Source organism: Varanus komodoensis, unplaced genomic scaffold, assembly GCF_004798865.1.
Source record: "Varanus komodoensis strain SLA01 unplaced genomic scaffold, ASM479886v1 scaffold33, whole genome shotgun sequence".
Lineage (NCBI taxonomy): Eukaryota > Metazoa > Chordata > Lepidosauria > Squamata > Varanidae > Varanus > Varanus komodoensis.
Window position 1 is genome coordinate 159,651 of NW_025335817.1, and position 21,299 is coordinate 180,949.

At 48.5% G+C, this 21,299-nt stretch overlaps 1 protein-coding gene across 1 annotated transcript in view; it reads left to right on the forward strand.

Annotated features, from left to right (window-relative positions):
- The window catches only part of CSPG4 (chondroitin sulfate proteoglycan 4), an 84,478-nt gene that overhangs the window by 58,300 nt on the left and 4,879 nt on the right, over positions 1-21,299 (forward strand). The window contains exons 2-9 of the mRNA XM_044438564.1: positions 122-285; positions 1,424-5,002; positions 6,571-7,050; positions 8,507-8,683; positions 17,339-17,531; positions 18,874-19,008; positions 19,692-19,858; positions 21,112-21,295. Of these exons, the coding sequence (XP_044294499.1) occupies positions 122-285; positions 1,424-5,002; positions 6,571-7,050; positions 8,507-8,683; positions 17,339-17,531; positions 18,874-19,008; positions 19,692-19,858; positions 21,112-21,295 (5,079 nt within the window). The remainder of the gene's footprint in view (positions 1-121; positions 286-1,423; positions 5,003-6,570; positions 7,051-8,506; positions 8,684-17,338; positions 17,532-18,873; positions 19,009-19,691; positions 19,859-21,111; positions 21,296-21,299) is intronic.

Sequence of the window (21,299 nt, forward strand, 5' to 3'; positions counted from 1 at the left end):
TTGGTGCTTCTCCGATGCACGTCAACTAACCGTGCATCGAGTTGACCATTCTCCGCGTCTGCTCCCCTGGGAAAGGCTGACGTGCCTGAGAGCCCATCTCTTAACATCTCCTTTCTTTCAGTGTCCTTCTTCGGAGATGGCTACATGGAGATGCCCTCAGTGAGCACTTACACGTCTGTCCTGCTCCGTATGCAATTCTACACCAGCCAGCAAAACGGACTCCTATTCCTAGCGGCAGGGCAGACCGACTATCTCCTGGTAGAACTCCGCGCTGGCATCCTACAGGTGAGCACAATCTTCCCTGTGTATGGAACAATTGTGTCATCGTTGCCAGTGATTGCAAGTGAGGAGGGGTGAATTCAGCACCGAGGGATTCCCAAGCATAAACTCACCAAGTTTGGAGAGGTTCACCCCGCCCCAGAATGAGCCAGGCACAGATATGTGTGTCCAGCTCCAACTGCGATGGATTGAGCGATTGATTGTGTTTTTAATTGACTCAGAAACAAATTTTCACTGGGCAGATTACAAATGGCAAAAAAGAAGAAAAGACAATAGAAATAGTTAAAGGAACACAATACATATAACCATATGTGATATGCAAAATAGTATAACAATATATTGCTTAATATTATATTATATTCATGTATAACAGTACAATCACATAATAACAATTCATTAATTTAATAACATCACAGTCTCTATAAAACAGTTCATCTCATTTTAATGCAAATTTCAGACTTTTGAGCCCCTGTGTGAACTGAAACGTCTCCCTCGTTATTCACACTTTGCACTGGAGTTCTGTCATCAAAAATGCATAAAACTTATTTATATTATTGCTGCCCTGAGATACTGTAAAGGGCAGGATACAAAAATGTAAATAAATAAATAAAACTGCATATATGAAGAGAAATAATGCCCAAAAAGCTCTTATTAGGGAAAGTGTTTGCAAAAACGTGGGTATACCTGGCAATCGGGCATAGAAAAACCTGTTCCAAAGCAGTTAGGAATTTTCAAGGGAAATTTGTAAAAATATTCTCAACATTTAAGAGAAACTGAACTTAAACTTGGAGAAATTCTTACGATGAACTGGATTTGAGACTGGAAAACTGAGGACCTGAGACAAACGGAAATGGAGAGAATGATCTAGTCCTGCTCTTGATATCTGTGGAGAGGAAAATACTGGCTATTATTATTATTATAACATTTCTATGCCATCCCTTGCCGAAACCTCGGGGCGGCTTACAACACGATAAAATACATTGAAATACAATAGCACATAATAAATTACCATTAAATACAAAAATACAAAAAATACTCTCAAAGGGTTGTTGTAAGAGTGACTGAGACAATGTGTGTGAAAGACTTGAGCATTCAGAAATGGCTGTTTCAATGATGGCGTTGCATTTGTCTTGCTTTTTTTCAGGCCAGGATAGGCTTGGGCCCCGAGGAACTGACTGTCAGAACTCCGGCAGGATTGCATCTCAGTAACCTTGTGATCCATGATGCTGATCTCTTGGTGGCAGAGGGGTGGATGACTTTGCTTGTGGATGGAGACTTCAATGCATCTGTGGAAATTCCAGGACCAGTGCAAGAACTGAACATTGACTATGGCCTCTATGTTGGTGGAATGGGGAGCTTGGAACTGCCATATCTCACCGGCGTGAGTTCGCCATTCAGGGGCTGCCTCCACATGGTGATCTTCAATGACCACGATATCCTCTCTGCCCTGGCCTCTGGCACCAGCACTCAGAGATCCCATGGCATCCGAGAGGGGTGCAGTGTAGAGTTTTCTGCTGGGCCCGAGGACCCCCTCGGCTTCCTGGGACCAAGCTCATACATCGCCTTCCCTGGCTGGAGTGCGCGGAACCAAGGAACCATTGAGTTTGTGATCACCACGGACGTCAAGCAAGCCCCTCTCATCTACCATTCTGGGCTAGAAAATGACTTCTTCTACCTGGAAATTTTTGATGGGCGCTTGAGAGGGGTGGTGGAGAAGGGAAATGGCCTCGTGGTGCTCCACAACAATATCTACATCAGTAATGAGCAGGACCACTACGTCAAAGTTTACATGGATGTCCGGAAGTTTGAGATCCTTGTGGATTACTATGCCTCACAGACTTCCAACAAGGGAATCCACAGTTACCTTGACCTCCAGGGGTCACTGTTTGTGGGAGGCCTGAACGAGAAGGCCGCCAACAGAATGAGAGAGCGTGGGCTAGCTTTTCTGTCTGGCAACGAGTTCTTCAATCGTTCCTTTGTTGGCTGCATGGAAGATCTGAGAATAAACCAGGAGAAGAGGAGCCTGCAAGATGCTCTCATCACTAGGGACATCACAGCAGGTTGTGGGAAACTGGACCAGTACTCAGACTATGAAGTTGCCTATGAGCAGGATGAGGCCACCACAAGCTCTCCTCCAGACCATTGGCATGGCCCTCTTATGGAGACCTGTCTCCCTGACCCTAGTCTTCCCCCCATCTTCACTAACTTCACCAAACTGCTGCACGTCAGTCCCCTGGTTGTTGCTGAAGGAGGCACGGCTTTCCTGGAGTGGAGGCACACCCAGCCCACCATTGACCTGAGCAGTGCCAACATCAGGCAATCTCAAGTTCTCTTCAGTGTCACCGCAGACCCAAGGCATGGACAGCTGGAACTGGACCTCTCCCGCGTCAGGAACAAAAGGAAGTTCACTCTGTTGGATATTGTGAATCGGAAGGTCAAGTATGTTCACGATGGCTCTGAGGGGCCCATGGACCAGCTGCTGCTGGAGGTGGTCGTCACAGCCAGGGGGGAGGTTCCTGAGTGTTTGTGGCAAGGTCAGATATATTTGCTGCCTATAAAGATCAACCCAGTCAACGATGCTCCTGAAGTGAACTTTCCCCACGGAGACCGCATGGTCATTCTGGAGCACACACGCAAGCACCTCACCCCAGAAATCATTCAAGCGCTTGATGATGACTCCCCTTGCGACAGCTTACGATTCCAGCTGCTTGGTGGAAAGAGAATGGAAGAAGGTTATGTGGAATATGACTTCCATCCTGGAGTCCCAATTGAGGAATTTTCCTGTAGGGACCTGGAAGCCGGCCATGTGGCCTATGTCCACCAAAATGGGCCCACGTCAACACTCATTCTCCAAGTTAATGATGGCATGGTCATGAGTCCAGTGGCCACCTTGAGGGTGGTTGCTGTGGAACCAGACATCCAGGTACGCAACAACACAGGTCTCTTTGTCTCACAAGGAGGCGTTGTTCCAGTGACCACAGCCAACCTCTCTGTGGAAACCAATGCGGTCCAGCAGAAAGTGCCCGTTCTGTATCGCTTAACTGCGCCCCTGCAGTATGGTGAGCTCCAAAAGCAAGGAACCGTAGGAGGAGAGTGGAAGAAGGTAGAGTCTTTCTACCAGCATGATCTTGAGCAGGGGCACATCCAATACTTCAGCACAGATGACGAACACCGGACAGAAGACATGATTGAAAAGCTGCCATTTACAGTCCAAGTGGGCCAGAAGATTCTGAGGAACAACACATTCCTCATCAGAATTAAGAGAGCCACAGTCAGGATGAAGACTCTCATTCCCCTCCAGATGAAAAATGAGAAAGAGAAGAACATCACCTCTGCTTTAATGGAGGCGGTTTTAGAGGAGCCAGGTTCCAGCCCAGACTCTTTCCACTATGTCATAATTCAACCACCCCAAAAGGGAAACCTTGAGCTTCGTGGCCTTCGGCTGACAGAGGGCTTTGGCTTTTCTCAGGAGGATCTGCAAGGACATCAGCTGCATTACGCTGCAACCATCAGAGACTCAAAGGAAACCGAGGATAGCTTTCAGTTCCGCATCATGTCTGGAGAACATTATTCCCCCGTATACACTTACAGAATAGAGATTGGGGGAGATCCAGATGCCCCCACTCTGACCAACGTTCTTCTGTCCATTCCAGAGGGAGGCCAGGCCATCATTTCCAAAGACCACTTGTTCATCAAGAGCACAAACAGCATGAACTACGCGTACGAAGTGATAGATGGCCCAACCCATGGGAAGCTGATACGGAGAACATCTGAGGATTCATCATCCAGTGAGGAGGTCATAACGAGGTTTACCAATGAAGATATTCTCCAAGGCCGCCTTTGGTATCAGCATGATAGTTCCGAGACCCTCGAAGATGATATCCCATTTGTGGCCATCAAGCAGGATGAGGGGAGCTCTGACTTGGAGCCTGAGGATGTGAGAGGTGTCTTCAGAGTCTCTATTCAACCCGAGAACAACCATGCTCCTGTCCAGGTGGGCAACAAGGTCTTTAATGTGGTGCGTAACGGGCAACGCCTGATGACCACAGATGACATTGCCTTCATTGATGAGGATTCAGGCTTCTCTGATACACAGCTGGTTTTTGTCCGGAAGGACATCCTTTTCGGCAGCATCATCGCTGCTGATGACCGGAGTCGCCAGGTGTACCGCTTCACTCAGGATGACCTGCGGAAGAAGAGAATCCTCTTTGTCCACTCAGGAGCTGACCGAGGCTGGATCCAGTTCCAGGTTTCTGATGGACAGCACCAGGTTGCAGCTCTGCTGGAAGTGCAAGCTTCAGACCCGTACATCAAAATCAACAAGCACACCACGAGCTTAGTCATCCATCAGGGCAGCCAAGGGACCATCGATTCCTCTGTCCTCAGCCTGGAGACCAACATGGATATCCGGAATGATGAAGACATCCTCTTCCGCATCGTAGCCTCGCCCAAATGGGGAGTCGTGCTGCGAGGAGGGCAGGAAGTGTCCTCTTTCACCCAGAGGGACCTGCTAGCAGGAGAAGTCCTTTACCATCACAACGGGAGCAGGAATACTCAGGATAGCATCCATTTCTCCATTGAAGCCAACCAGGTCACTGTGGAGGACGTGCTGAAAGTCACCATATTTTTAGATTCCCGTCCTAGCCCTCTGAACATTGTTCACCATGAGAGGATACACATCCTCCAAGGAGAAGCTGTGGAGATTAAGAATGACTATTTGCTGGTAAGTTGCATGTTCCTGGCATTTTTTTGTTTGCTTGCTTGCTACCCTTCCCTCAGGCTTGGACATTTCCCCTAGTCCACACGGGAAGAAGTGTCGAAACAGCCTATGGCGTGAATGCTAAGGGAAAGGTTATGATTATGATCGGGGGGTTTTGTTAAATAATAAAATGTGGACATCAGTCCTATGCACACTTAGAAACATAGTGTTGGAGAAGGGCTTGCAGGCCATCAAGTCCAGTCCCTGTGCTCAGTGCAGGAGCAGCTGCCAGCCCATTCCCTGAAGACCCCCACATTCCCTCCCAAGCCTTGCCAAACTCTGCTTGCTGTTAAGAAATCACATGCAAAACGTTCACTCATCGTTATCTGCAAGTACAGCTGGAGAATCTTCCGGCTGAATTCCTGAGGAATTGTTGGCAGTCGGTGTGAACAACACTGAGCTCAATCAAACAACACTGAGATCAAAAATGGTCCAGAAAAGGACAGCATCCTGCTTTCCAATCTTCTGTCCCAAGTCACTCGTAGAAATATGTGTGTGGGAGGGGGGTCTTTAATCCCAGAAAGTAGATGCCCCATAAGACTCTTGCAGGGCAATTCTACATGTCCATTCAAAAGCCATTTTCAGATTCTTGGAAAATCGCTTTGAAGCTCATTTCAACTCGCTCCTGTTTTCATGTTCCTCTTTTTTAAAAACATTTTGGAAGAGGAAAGGAAGCATTTCTCTGTATATTTGTTTGGAGTCCGTCCTGCTCCTGTGTTCAGGACTGGGACTGGAATATGTGTGCATGCGCTATGAGCAGAAACGAAGTCAGGGTCCATCGCTGCTCCCAGTGCACAACTGCAGTGTAAGATTTACAGTGGCAGAAAGAACTTCATGTGTCTGTTCTGCAGAGCAACCTTTCCCCAGCTTGGTGCATGTGAGATCTTTTGACCCCTGCTCCCAGCATTTCTGACAACTGCAGCCCAAGCATCTGGAAGGCATTAGGCTTGGGAAGGATGGGGACAGGAATGTTAAGAATACAAGTACGCGCAGGAAGGCAAACTAGAAAGAAATGCACTATTGAAAAATGCACATGGAAAGGATTTCTTCATTGTTCCACAGGGAAGGGGAACATGGAGTCCTGCAGATGTTGTTGGAGTGTGACTTCCTTTGGTCTTTCCCACTGGCTAGTTGAGCTAGGGCTGATGGGAGATGTGGCTTGCAACATCTGGAGGACTGTATGTTTCTCATCCTGGCACTTTGTGGAAAAAAATCTGGGCCAAAGGGCATGGGGCACAGGAGAGGGGCCTGTGACGGATAATGTCCTACTGTTGGGTTCCTTGGCTGAAGGAAGCTTCAGGGGCCTTTGGATCATGGCCCTCCAAGTGAACAGGGTGGAATTTGCTTCCCATTTAGTGTTCCTGGGCGCCATTGGAGGGACTAAGGGGAAACTGCCTTCCCAAAGGAATGGAGAAACACCTAAGGAGGGCACCTACTGTATTCCTACCAAAAATGGGCAGATGGCATTGGCATTTCTTTTGGACAAAGGTTAATTGTTCCTATCTCTTTTTCTTTCCTCTCCCATCTTGCAGATTGAACATGAAGGCATCCCTTCCCAGGAGATCTTCTACACAGTCACTGTCCCTCCCCTCTCAGGATTCCTGGTAGCCGTGAGCCATGGCCGGACCACAGGTGAGCCACCGAGTTTGGACCCCGTCCAGACCTTCACCCAGGAGGACATCAATGAAGGCAAAATCCTCTACCTGCATTCCAGCCCTGAGATACAGAGCGACCAGTTCACCGTGGACGTCACAGCCAATGGCGTGGATCCTCTGGAAGGGCTGGTGGTGGACCTGGAGATCCTTCCAATTTCTGTCCCATTGGAGGTCCACAATTTCACGGTGACGGAAGGGAGCGCCCAGGTGCTCTCTGTGGACATCCTGAACATCCCCAGCACTTACTTCACTGCTCACCATGTGGAATTCGTTGTTCTCAAGGCACCCGAGCACGGCGTTCTCCAGAACGCGGAGAGACCTGAAGAGGGCGGACTAAGTGCCTTCTCCTGGGCTGAGGTAAGGAGAAGGCGGCTGTTTCAAGCACGGATTGGAAGGAGGGACTAGGTGCTGGCCTGACCCTGTTTGTGACTCCACAGCCGTCAGCCACTCCACCAGTCAAGTGTGGGCTGCAGCGCCACGCAGCAAGGCTGGGGGCCACAAAGGACCCCCTGCCACCTCCTGGGGCCACACCTTGCCCCACGACAGCCGCCACCACAGCAGAGGTGGCCAAGGGGCTGTATCCCCGGGGATTCTGCAGAAGAGCACTCCTCATCTGACGGGCTGTGGGGAGCGTGTTTCTGCAAAGAAGCACAATGTGCAATCCTCGTGCACCATCGCCTCTCTGGCAAGCAGATGGGATTCAGACGGGCAAGAAGGTGCTTGGGGGATGCAGGCCTTTTTGCCAGCGAAGCCATCTCCTGGTTTGGCAGCACAGTCCCTCAGTCACCGCACCACACCGGCTCACAAGCCTGGATCATCCACCAGGGTGAAGCCAGAAGCTCCCTCAAATGGCTGGCAGGCATCCGGTCTTTTTTCTATCCCTTTTTCCAGCCCTAGTCTGTGTGCCTCAGGGCCCAAGGTCCAGGCTGAGGGCCCAAGCCAGAGTGGGAGGACCACGCACAAGTAGGAGTAGATACACCTCCCCACCAGCAACTTCCAGCTTCTTCTGGCCGGGGAGTAAAGAAAGGAAGGAGACTGCATGGGCACCTTGGTTGGTGAAGGAAAAGACCAAAGGGAAGGCGGGAGGAGTCAAGCCTAGAAGAAGAAGATTGAAGCAGGACGTGATCACACTCTTTGAGTCCCTAAAAGACTCTCGTACAGAAGAGAACAAAACTGATTCTCTCCTTCCCCAGGGAGCAGAGCTAGATTTTATGGGCTTAAGTATAGGAGGGGAGATGCAGTTGATGACCTCCAAGGTCCCCGCACAGAACCCGCTCATGCCATCTTGGGTTCATTTTAAAGCCAATTAAAGAATGAACCCGTAGGAAGAGTGAAAACCTTTCCACAAAAAGCCAATGGGGGAAAATATTTTCCCCCAAATCCTCTCAAAGGCAGCATGGAGCAAGCCTTTCTTCAGAAGGTGTCCTGTACAGTGAAGGCCTAAGGAAAGGGTTAGCCTAAACCGAAAGACGGGATCAGCTCCCAGCTGGTGGCCCAATATTAAATTTTCAGCATTTCTAGCCATTTTCATCTCCAGTTGGAGCGAGTCAGGGATAAAGGAGATGGGTCTTAATTGCTGATTCAAGACCAGACCTCCCCCAGATCCTTTGTATTGCCACAAGAACAATACGTGGTTGCTGAGAGAACTCACTTCTCTGGCAACTACTGTGAAGAATGCTGCTAAGCTCAGACAGCAGGAATTCTTGGGTGGTGGTAATGCTGGGGGTGGTGGCGGCAAAGGACATCCCTGTGCACCCCGGTGCCACTACACCACTGGACACCACCCTTACGACAGCGTCCTCCTTGCTTTCAGGTAGAACATCGGAGCATCCAGTACGTGCACGATGGGAGTGAAACCTTGGCCGACAGATTCACGGTGCTCGCCAACATCTCAGAGCTCAACCGGCAGAGCCAGCCCAAGACCGTCTCAGTTAACATCCTCCCAAGCAACGACGAGGCGCCAGTTCTGGTGGTCAACCTGGGCCTGCAGGTACCTCTTTCATGGGAAGAGCAGGAGAGATCGGGGCGAGGGCTGTGAGAACTCTCACAGCCATTAAGCAGAAACGGAAGGAGGAGGCAGGGAGCGTGGAAATCTAGCCAGCAGTACAGACGCATAAAACCTACATTGATTGCAGAGGAGTCCACCTCAGGCCACAGCCTGCCACACAGTGCCACTGAATTTACTACTCGAGCCTTCTGGGAATGCCACTGTGGCTTAAAACCAGGTGGCTACTCACTGCACACCTCGATGCAGAGGAAGCTCCGCCACAGCCGTACTGCCAAATCGCACGAGCAGGTTCCGTGGCATCCCAGGTCATTGGGTGCCCACAAAACTGGCCACGGGGCCAGGAGCAGCTCACAGACATCCAGTTGGTTGGCACCAAGTCAACATTAGAGAATACTGAGCAAACACATTGGCAGAACTCTACTTGGTGTTTGATTTTTGATTTTTTTAAGCATTTGGGGAGAAGAAAGGAACTTGTGCAAAATTTGAAGAGGGAGCAAATCTATTCACGTGGCCTTGACGGATGTAGCTTTTACAGAAGCCGCTTCTTTCAGGAGAGAATTGTTTGGGAAGGACTGTGTCCTCCTCTGCATGCAGAAAATGCTGGGTGGGTTGTGTTAACGCCGGCAGCAGCTGCTGTATGCATATGATCCCCTGCTGAAGTGCACGTAGAAATCCCGGGGGAGCGGCAAGGGAAACGAGAGACCGTGATCAGCAGGTGCTGGTGTATTATACTCCCTAAATGGCATTGTTGCTCCTCCATCCACTGAGCTGAGATGAAAAGAAATCAGTACAAGGAGTAGCAGACGGATGCCACTCCTACTCTACTGCAAAAGAGTGTGTTGCCTTTAGATCCAAACTACTGAACTGAATGGAATATTCAATTACCAGAAAACCAGCCACTGAAAGACCTGACCAAAAGCTACCTTGTGTTGGCTCCAGGCTCACAAAACGGGGAAAGTGCAAGCTTAGGCCAATAGTTTAGCAGATGAGCGCCTTGATCGGTGAGGGCTATGCATGATATCCCAAATTCTGCTCGCTGACAATGTCACCACACATTCGTCCAGGGCCAAATCCACATGGGGCGGATGGAGTAACTGGGACCAGCAAAGATGCCCCAGGTTGTCCTGACCCTATATTGCCTTACATCTTAGCCCGATTGTTTTGCTAGAGGAATCCTCTTGTGAGTTGGGCAATGCCAGACGATCGCTTACATCAGGGCTATTTTCTGCTTCATAGGAAAATGCAAAACCGGGACAACACATTTTCCTTCTGCTGCCCAAGGGAAAGGATGCATGCACAGAGGATAAGTTGTTCACACAAATACTGCGACTCAGGCTTAACTCAAGGATGCCTTCAGCATCTTTGGGAAAACATCCTTCGGATGAAAGGTAGAGCAAAACAGCGGGAAGGGAGTAGTTTTGTGCTGCACTGAGAGACAAGCACAGAACATACCCAGAGTGACCGAAAAGGAAAGGGAAAGTTCCTCCCCACAACCCAAAACCTCTCCAGTGACTTTCGGTCACTCTTGAGTCTGCCTACTAATGCAGCAAACAAACTCATGCAGCTGATCAAGGAAGGGCTCTGGTGCTGGTGGCCAATGGCTCAGTTAAAATGTTGACCGAGAGCACGGCGGCCACGAGGAGCTCAAATTCCAAACTGGGCAGAATTAGAGAAAGAACCAACAGTCAAACTGTTTTACGGGGCAGCCACCCTTGAAATACTGTGTGCCGTTCTGGACAGCGCAGCTTGAACGGGGTATTGTAGGGCTGGAAAGGTGCAGAAAATGGCATTTACGGTGGCCAAGGGACATTTTGAAGGCAGGTGTGACTCCGACATAAAGCTTTCCATGTGAGGAAAGAGTACAGCCGCGGGACTGTTTAGCAGAGAAAACTGGTGAGAAAGCAGAAGACCGTGTCCCGACGGCGGTGTATAAAATCATACCATGGTGTAAAGAAAAGGGGAATAGAGACGTGTTTTGGCCTCCCTCATAATACTAGGAGATGGTCTCTTCCCGTAAGATGCATCGTGGGAGATTCAGAACAGATAAAAGGGGTGCTTGTTTACCCAGGACATATTCAAGCTATGGAATTTACTTCCTTAAGAGGCGGTGATGGCCACCAACCTGAGAGGCTTTAAAAAAGGATCAGACACATTCATGGAGGAGGAGGAAGCGGCCCCTGGCTATTTCTCAAGCTGGTGTTGTTGCTGCATTACATTTCTATACTGCCCATAGCCAAAGCTCTTTGGGCAGCTCACCACATAAGTCACCCATCCAGATTTCAACCCAGCCTGACCTTGCTTGGCTTCTTGTCCGCACAAGATTATTTTCTGCACTGTTAAAGGTTTCTGCACACCAGTTGCAGAGCCTGTTCCTGCACCTGTGGCTTCTGGTTGCTGTGGCAAGACAGAATTCTGGACTAGATCAGCCTTTGGTCTGATTCAGAAGGGCTTTTCTTACACACTCATATTTTAGGAGAACTGAAAGCCGCCGTCCTTGAGAATTTCAGCTCTGAGGTCCAGCTGTTAAAACTGTTAATTGCGGGCAGCTGCAGAGTGGAGGAAAGATGGGGCAACCGATGTATTCTTGTGCAGTTTTTCCACCCGTCTTTGAGTCAGATGTGGGCACTGGGTGGAAACAGCCTTTTTGGTGTTCCTAGAATGGATCCCAGAAATAGCATCTCTCGGTTTACTTTTTCCGTCTTCTGCCTTGCAGGATGAAAACTTGGCCACGAGGTGGCAATATAGTCCACCCTATAACTTCGAGGTAGCCTTTAAAAATAAGTAGTTTTCTGTCATGAGGACAGCAATCATGTCTCCGGGATGTGCCCGGGGGCTTCCCACTGAAGTTACCTTAAAATTCTGCTCTCCCCACAGCCCTTGCCACCAACTTTTTAACTCAGCTCCTCAATCTATCGCCCATAATTTGGCAGGGCAAATCGCGTTTTTGCTTCCACATGTGATCAAACTGTCATTGAATTGCTCTCCTTCCTTTGTCCCTATTTTGGGGTTTAGGGGTGCCGTGTTGGAAAATCCAATCTATGCTGCCGGACCTGTCAGTCTCCACAGGTGTTTAGCTCCAGGTCTCTAGAAGTTACTCTGCCTCAAGGAGGCATTGGACGCATCTTACGTCTAAGCTGAATGCATGCAATTCAAAAAGACACACCCAAAATATCTGATGAGTCCGGTTAGCTTCCAGGACTGACTGACGGTGGCAATTGAGCTCACAGAGATAAAAAATTCTGGCGTAAGCTTGTAGTCTGGGCTTGAAACTTCCTGATGCTTGCATTCCACAAGCTTAGGCAGGCCACCTCGGAAGTCAGTCTCGCTGAGTGTGATGTGGCTGGCTCCTAGGGAAGTCAAGAAAGGCTCGCAGGCTACCATTTCAGACCTGGGCAACACAACAACAAGTCTGTTCTCAACTTCCGACTACAGAATCCCAGAGGCTTCTATTTTTTTACATCTCTTTAAGGAGTAAGCACTCTCTTGGCGTGTGGCCCTGTCCTGCTGGCAGACAGGGAATAAAAGCCCCAGAAAGCCCCTGGTGCATCTAATTGAGAATACTAGCCTTGATTAACAAAACCTTTCACCTGGATTCTACCCTATCCTTGCAGCAGAACTCAGAGCTCCGAAGGTGACCCAGTTCTAAATTTCTGGGACAGACTGTACCACTCTCAGCGGCGAAGCATCACGCGTGTGGTTGGTCCCTTTCTCTCTGGCATGCTAGTTTTCTATGGTCATGATTTCATGGTATGGAGGAATCTTCCATCACGACTTCCCACAAACACACCCCTGAGGCCTGATGTGGTACAGTCCAGACACAAGCTTGACCCTTTATCTGCTGCTGGTGAGAACTAGACAACCCAAAAGATGTGGGAGTGACCCACAAGCATCAGCAGAGTCCTCCTCGACTTAATCAGCAATGTAATGCTCCCTCAAGAACTGGGATGTGCAAGCATGCGGTTTGGATTACGTTTTGACCAAAACTGGCTTTATTTGCATTCCTAAATATTGGCACATCTCTCAGTCAATGCTGAGACATTCCGGAGCTCATCTCATGCCCATAAAATGCACTTGATTTAGACACACACACAACTGTGTGTCCCCCTCAAAAAAAAAGTGGAGAAGTGTTTCCATGCTTCAGTCCATGGGGAAAACTGCCACATTTGAGGGCACTGTCTAAATACACAACCAGAAAAATGTCCTTTGTGAGCAACAACAAAACTGCATTCGAAATGGGAATGGGGAGGACCAAACTCTGGGGTGGAACTCAGAGAATCTCAGTTAGTTCGAGCTTCACTCATTTTGCCGTCCAGAGTGAAGAATAGCATCTGTCGGGGAACAATGACTGGACACTCTCCTAGCACGGGAGAGCATCACAGCAGTGTGTTGATGTGGAGTTTCTTTATACACGCATCCTCCCTTCAGGGCACTGCACTCATTCAATCCAAAAATAAACCCATCTCTGCTCCAGAAGAACAGAGCGTTCTTTGATGTTTCCACAGCACTGCATCAAACAAACTCTTCCCAAGAGCATTAGATTCTTTATGCCAACCGGCTGGTCCGGGGACAAGTCAGTGGAGGTTGGCGAAAGGATGTGATGGGACTAGGAAAGACGAGTGGAAGAAGGCGTGTTGCTCTTGAGACAGAAGAAAAATAAACAAAGAAAATTATCATGAAGATAACACAACACTGGTGGCAAACCAGGCCGATGTTGTCATAACACATGATCTCATTGTTTGACAGATGCTTTTTTGGATCATTTGGGGGTCATGGTTTTGAGATTCCATTGTTTAAGTGTGTGTGTGTGTGAGTGAGAGAGAGAGAGAGAGAGAGAGAGCGCTCATCTTGCAATACTTCACAATTCATTCCATGACTGGGATGCTTTCGCTGTGTCAACAGAAAGAAATGTGTTTGCAGGACACATGTGGGAATTCCTTGATTTCTCAACCACAAAATTTGATTCGTCAGATTGCATTTTCAGCTAAGGATTCAGGGAAGAGAATATGTCCCACCTCCCACCCACACCCACTCCGCTGGCCATTTTCATGACAGTCTGGTAAAAAAGGGGTGGACTGAGGCAGAAGGAGAGAGAGCGAGCGCAAGACCGGTCCATGGTCACCTACTGAGTTTCAGAACCAGTGCAGATCTTCAAGGCCTTGTTGTTAATCTGGAGTGAGGCTGAAAAGAGGCCCTCCAGAAGGGGCACCATAGCATGGCAAACTGTCCTCTGTGGAGTAGGACTTGGACACCCTAGAACTGGAGCCCCATCTTGTCTTTCACTCCAGGCAAGCAGAACTCCAGGCCAGCCCTCATTTTGGGTAGCGGACCATGGAAGCAAAGACTTAGCAGTTTCTCAAAACTGGGATCCCACCAGAAGGCTACTGGAGACTGTAAACAAAATGTCCTGTTTCTTCCGCAAGAGATCTCCCGCACCTTCCTTGCAGATCTTTGGAAGGGTCCGACTAAATCCTGTGAGCATGACTGACCCAAGCAGCTAGAGCAGAAGGAGGGGGCAAAAGCCATCCTTTCTGGCTCCAGCTTAGGAGTTTCTTCTTCTGGATTCTCCGGCAGAAAGGGCAGAGAAGTCACCAAGGGGGAACACAAATTGCAAAGCTTCTCGGTGAATGTGCACCCTCCAAAGACCGCTCTCCGGCTGCCAAAGTCCAGAAACACAAGGCAGCATCTAGGCGTGTTTGCTCTGAGCAAGCAGAGAAGTTCAAGGTGGGGCTTCTGACTACACAAACTGGGTGTGCCTTGTTTGAATACAAGCGCAGCTGCTTGGGCCAAAGGCAGCTGGGCCTTGAGTCACACGCCCTGGTGTCTGAATAACCTGTTTGCAAGCCAGCTTGCATGACAAAAGGCAACAACAATGCTGGGGCCATTCGAGAACAAACAGAATTAGCAGATGCAGGTGCGGGGAAAGGAGAGGAGCAACTGGCTTGAATGAAGGAAACATTTTGCATTTCTAAATAAATAAATAGTTCGGGGTGCTCCTGTCAACAGCCCTGTATGGTTGGTTGGCATTATTATGCACCCATTCTACAGATGGGGACAACTGAGGCTGACAGAAAGTAGCTTCACTACGGGCATTTGACGAATCCCTGGACGAAGTGAGATTCCAGTTGGGGTCACCTCCCTTGAAGGCTTTCTCTTGTCCTATCTAAGGAGATGTGAGGCCGGCCATCTGTCAACCCCAGGGCCGAATTCCATTTCAAAGAAGCGTTCAGTGAGTGCATTCCAGCGCTGGGTGGAGCCAAGGGAGAAGGGGTGTGGCCCCACATATTAGTATATTTGGCTTCAAGTATTTACTGCCAGTAACTAAGCCGTAGGAAAGGCAGTTCAGCCTTTCAGGATGGTGGGAAGATAATATGCAAAACCCTGGAAAGCAACAGACTGCAGCTGGGAGGAACAAGGCCTGACCAGCTGCCGAAGTCTGCCACTGGGCTAACTGGAATTCAAAACAGCCCTACTGGTTTCCCTGGTCTGTGGAGGCTTCACTGCCTCTCTGGAATTGCTGTATTGCTCACTTAACAGTATAATATGTATAAACAGAGGGGACTGCAGGTGGCGCAGTGGTTTAAACGGCTGTGCTGCTGGGCTAGGTGATCGAAAGGTCGCCGGTTCGAATTTGCACAATGGGGTGAGCTCCCGCTGCTCCATCCCAGCTCCTGCCAACCTTGCAGTTTGAAAGTATGCAAAGGCAAGCAGATGAAAAGGTGCCACTTCGGTGGGCAGGTCACAGCGTTCCTGCACCTCGGTGTCTAGCCATGCCGGCCACGTGGCCACGGAGACTGTCTGCAGACAAGCGCTGGCTCCCTCGGCCAGGAAACAGAGATGAGCAGCGCCCCCGAGAGTCAGGCATGACTGGCTTCACGTCAAGGGGCAACCTGTACCTTTTATGTACAAACATGGCCAACGATGGTAATAATAATGGAAATGTAAGCATGTGGGAGAAAAGGAAGGCCTTTTCCTGCTGCTAAATGGATGGCTGTGTAGGTGTCAGGCAATTCTTCCCGGGGAGGGCACTTCCAGGGTGCCAGCGCTGAGAAGCCCCTGCTGTCGTTACCAACCTTGTTTCTCTTGGAGGCGGGCCTTTGAAGATGCTTCAACAGTTTGAGGAGCTAAAGACAGGCAGAGCTATTCCCATGGATCAGGGATTACAGCCAAGTCCTGGTCAGATGTTTGGAACTATGCATCCCATCATCCCAGGCCTGGCTATCTGGCTGGGAGTTGTAGGTGTTGTAGCCCCAAATGTTTGGAGGATTCAAGGCTAACTTTTTATTATTTATTATTATTATAATAACATTTCTATGCCGCACCTTGCCGAAACCTCGGGGCGGCTTACAACACGATAAAATACATTGAAATACAATAGCACATAATAAATTACCATTAAAAAACTTCTCTTGCTTTAGCTACTCTGGCTGCAAGTTATTCCGGGATTTAAATCGCTGTGTTCTGCCAGTTACTATGTAAAAATGTCACCAACTGGAATTTTTAGTGTTCTCTACAAAGCTGGGCATGAACGTGTGTGTGTGTGTGTGTGTTTATTTCTGTTTACCTTGCCAACTGGGTACAACATTTCATTTATCTGACAGGGTGGGGCTTAGATTACACTACATCTTCTGGTTGTTAAGGTGCAACCGTGATGTCATTTGAATTTTTTTTTTTTTTAATGGGCACAGTCTTTCTGCATCACTCTCCTCAAAGCAGCTTGGAACTGACAAAAATGATCAAATGATGTAGAACAAGCATCAACCGTTTGACAATTTGATCGAGTCAAGATGCCAAAATGAAAAGTCAAGCCAAAAGCCAAACGCCTGCAAATAGTTCATGTTAAAATGGAATAATCCATCTGATTTTTTTTTTAATGATAAGATAATACCAACTCACAAAATATTGGCAAATCATCTTTAAAGAAATATCCCTGACAATTAAAGTGAGAATGCATGTTTGTACATAAAACACTCCAGCAATCCTCAGCGTGTCGAAGCCACACAACTGGATGTAGGGATGAGAGCAACTGTCGGGTTTTTTCTGCCAAAATGTACACACAACTGCACCCTTAGGACTCTTATATTTTCTTACTGTATTTCTAACCGAAACACAAATTCCCTTTTCAGCTTTTTCAACCAGTAAGGGACAAATGCCTACAAGAACATGAGTAATACAACCAGAAAAGCTAACCCTTCTGCCATGTTTATCTATTTATTTGATGCAAAGTGTTTTTAGCCCACTCCCGGAGTGAGCCAGAAAAGCAAGTCAACCTAAGGGCACGCACACCCTCCAGAGACGACTAGACACAAAGAAGGGGTGAGATCAAGCGATGAGGGGGGTGGACCAAGTCATCTTCCAGCAAAGCTGCTGGAAAGACCTAGCCCAAGAAGAGGAGAGATGAGAGTGTGGGGTGAGGAGGAAGGCCCAAGGGGGGTGTCTTGGTGTGAGTCCTGGGGCAACACAAATTCATCCATATTTTCTTTTGGGAGCATGCTCTCCTTCGTGTGTCCATCCATCACACTTCTACAGCAGTGGGACCAGAACCAGGGTCTTGCTTGAGGATCTCCACATGTGATTCAGGAGCACCTTTGGTGGGCATCTAGTGATTCATTCCTCTGGTTTATTGACCCTTCCTGCCAGATCCAAGAAGGTGGCACAGCAGAAATTACTCCTGACCTTCTCCGAAGCGAGGATGAGGACAACCCTCCAGAAGAAGTGGTTTATTCCATCAGGACTCCGCTCAATGGGAAGATTGTGTTGTCAGCGGGGAACGTCGTCCAGCGGTTCACCCAGGCCCAGATCAACAACCGGACGGTTCAATTTGTCCATGAAGGTTTGTAACCGAAAGAGGGGGTGCTCCATGCAGAGAGGACGGACAACACAGAACAATTCCTCATACCAAATCAGACCTTTGGTTCATCTTGGCTCAGTATTGAGCCAGGAGTGCCCAAAATTTTGGGGTCAGCTGATACATCTGGCACCATGGCAAGGGGATCAAACATGGTGCACCGCAGGGCACCATGGTGAGCACAACATCCCGAAACACACACAAGGCAATTGGTGGGACTGAAGAAGCAGGAATTTGGCCAAGAACCTCAGCAGAGGGTAGAGGTGGGATCTGAGCTCCAAAATAAAGCAAAGACACACCCTGTTGGACTCCAGCGTTGGTAGTGGTGGAGGGCAGGACGTCCCCTTGCAGAAAGCTAAAAATAATAGGGACAAACCATCTTAAGCGATAAAATTAAAATCAAGAAGGACAAGAAACCTGGTCCTGCCCAGAAGAGGTGTCCACAGACTGGCAGCACTGGGAAGAAAGGTCTTCCCCAGAGCACTGTCCTCTCTCAGAAGGTGTCTTCACTCGCCAAGTCCAGTTTGAAGATAAAGACCCCCTTTAAGAAGGGAGAGATGGGACCTGAGGTTGTCAGGTAACCCTTAGGGCAGAATCCAACCCGGTATTTTTGTCCCTGCAGATTCCTTTGTTCTCCACTCATTCTGTTGTGTACTGTCCAGTTAGCAGTTTCTGGGCAATCCAAAATGTGAACATCCATGCTCATTTCTGAAAGGAGGAAAGGCAGTCCTGCTTCCTTCCAGAAACTGCATTTACACTCTTGTGGGGGTTTCCTCTAGACATTGTTCTTCTCCCTTGGGGGAGGTACTGGTCCGGCTTCCATGACAAAATCAGCCAGAACCACCATTTGTGGAAGGAACTGATGCATGGAAAAGAATCAGCAGAGCCATAAACACCCTGTTGGATTCTTCCCAACATGCAATGCAAAACTGGAGAGCATCCAAAATGATCCATTGGACTAGAGAGGTGAAGGCTCAGGAAATTGAAAAGACAGGCGTTGTTTCCTTCCAAGAACTCGCCGTAAGACTGTTGACCTTGAGTCTGCACATTCCTGAGTCGTCAGTTTGTGTGTGTGTGTGTGTGTGTGTGTGTGTGTGTGTGTGTAGGTATTCGTGAAGAGATCTCTGAGAAAGCTGACCCCTGTGACCAGCATTATTTTTATATTGGCTTCCATTTCGCATATGGAATTGTGTGCATATCTGGTCTTCTTTTCTCCTCTTCGTGGGTGATGCGTGAGTAGTCATGGCAAAGTCAGGAGATGTTGGTGTAGAAATTTCCCCCTGCATGCCAGCCTTAGCCTACTTTCCCATTGTTGACCTTCCCACAGGTCCTCTGGATGGAGGGTTTTCCTTTGACGTGTCTGATGGAGAGAACATGTCGCCTGGACACTTCTTCTCTGTGAAGGCCCAAAAGAAAGTGGTCATTACTCTGGAGAACAAGCAAGATCTGACTGTGTGCCCAGGTATGCTATCTGCAAGGAGCAAATTTGCCCCATCAGGGTGTGGGACATTAAAAAACGGGTGGGAAATTTCCATTGGAGGCAGCCTAGATATTTGCCTGGGGAGTGGTAGTCCTCTCTAGGCTTCTGGGATACTCCCGAGACTTCTGGGACACATCGGAGCATGCTAAATGCACATCCAGACTCTTCCACTTGGAATTGCAGGTCCAGAATCACAAAAAATAAATGCACAACTCCATGCATATATGAACCAAGCACAGCAGGGGAAGACTAGACTGGACTCCCTCCCTTAAAATCTGCTCTGGGTTTATTCTGGTTTAAGCTTGCAAAGGTTTTCTTCCTGCTGTATGTTAGAGATTTATCTTAGTGTGACTGTGGAGATCCGTGCTCTTTTTCTTTATGTGCGAAATCTAGGGCAAAACATTCCTCACACCCTATGCATTTATTTGCTTGTGTTATTTTAAACTTTTCTGTACTGTCCACGACCAAATAGTCTAGGGATGGTCTTACAATAAAACAAAGCACAGCATCAGTTCTGTATAACAAAACCCCAATTAAAATCACACAGTCTAACCTTAAAATGTTGGGAAAATAAAAAGGTTTTGGTCTGGCACCGAAAAGAATAAAGTGTCAGCGCCAGGCAGTTCTCTCGAATGACAAGCACTTATTTGCACTTCCTTTTAAAGGTTCTTCTCAGCCAATAAGAACCCAGAACCTGAAAGCAATGACCAATGACAACGAAGAGGGCCAGTCCTTATTTTACATCATCAAGCAGCCGCCGCGGTTTGGCAAGCTGCTGAACATCCAGAAGGGCGAGGCTGGTGGAGAACTTCAGAACTTCACCCAGGCAGAGGTAGGGCTAGAGAGCATTCCTCCTTCGATGTGCCTCCTTTCTAGATGACCTTGCCTTCGATCAGTGGTAGAGCGCTGTGCGGCTGGCCAAGGATGCTTCTTCACCCAGTGGACCCGATCGAAGGTTCTTCAGCTCAGGACACCCCCAGGCACCTACAAAGGACAGCAGAGCATCCCAAGCGATCTGCATTGTATTCCTGAAGACGTGATGGGGCTGGTTTAAGTCAGCGGGAAGAGAAAACGTGCACATTGCTAGAGGCGGCTTTGCTTTTTAACTCAGGGCTGACAAATGTTCCAGCTTGGTGTCCTCCAGATGTTCTGAACAACCCTTCCGAGCTTTATTTATTTATTTAGAATATTTCTATGCCGTCCTTTCGCAGAGCCTCAGGACGGCTTACATAAATACACAAGAATAATAATATGAGACATGATACAAATAAAATTCCAGATCCACCCTGGCTGCAGATTAAAACAAATATGGCTAATATTAAAAGTTTTTGAAATATTGTTGAAATAAAAAGGTCTTAGCCTGGCACCGAAAAACAAATAATGACGGTGCCAGGCGGACCTCTCTGGGGAGCGCATTCCAGAGATGGGGCGCCACCGCAGAGAAGGCCCTCCTCCGGGTACTCACCCTCCTAATGTCCTTCAGGGAGGGCTCCCAGAGAAGGACTTCTGCTGCCGATCTCAGGGGGCAAGGGGGCAAATACGGAAGAAGGCATTCCTTTAAGTTGCCAGGTCCCAAGCTGTTAAAGGCTTTATAGGTAATAACCAGCACCTTGAATTGAGCCTGGACTTCGATGGGAAGCCAGTGAAGCTGGTAGAGGACTATATGAGAACAACACCCACTCCCCGTCAGCAACCTGGCTGCTCTATTTTGCACCATCTGAAGTATCCGAACTGTCTTCAAGGGCAGCCCCACGTAGAGCGTGTTACAGAAATCCAACCGGGGATTGGATTCCCAACTTCTGACTCGCCTGGCTGGGGGAATGGAATGGAATGGCTGGAACCCGGAGCAAGGAAGTACTCCACAGTGCAACTTTTGTTGGGTCCCACTTGTGAGGACCAAATGCAAAACAAGCTCCAATTCTATGCATACTTATCTAGGAGGTTGTCCCACTAGACTGTGCCAGGTGTACCTCTGAGGCTTGCTCTGACAAGAAGGGCCTAAGAATATATATTTTTTAAGCAAATGATGTCAACCTTATTGGTTTCCTTCCATCATAATTTCTCTTCTTACTCATGTGCAAACAGGTGGATGCTGGATCAATATTCTATCAGCATGAAATGCCATCAGAGCCTTTTTGGATCCTTGAGGATGGTTTCCAGTTCCAAATTTCTTCTCCCTCCACGATCACGGACCCATACGACCTCAGAGCATCCATATCATTCCAGGCCAGCTGTCCCAAGCTCACTACTCGGCTGTGGAGAAACAAGGGTGA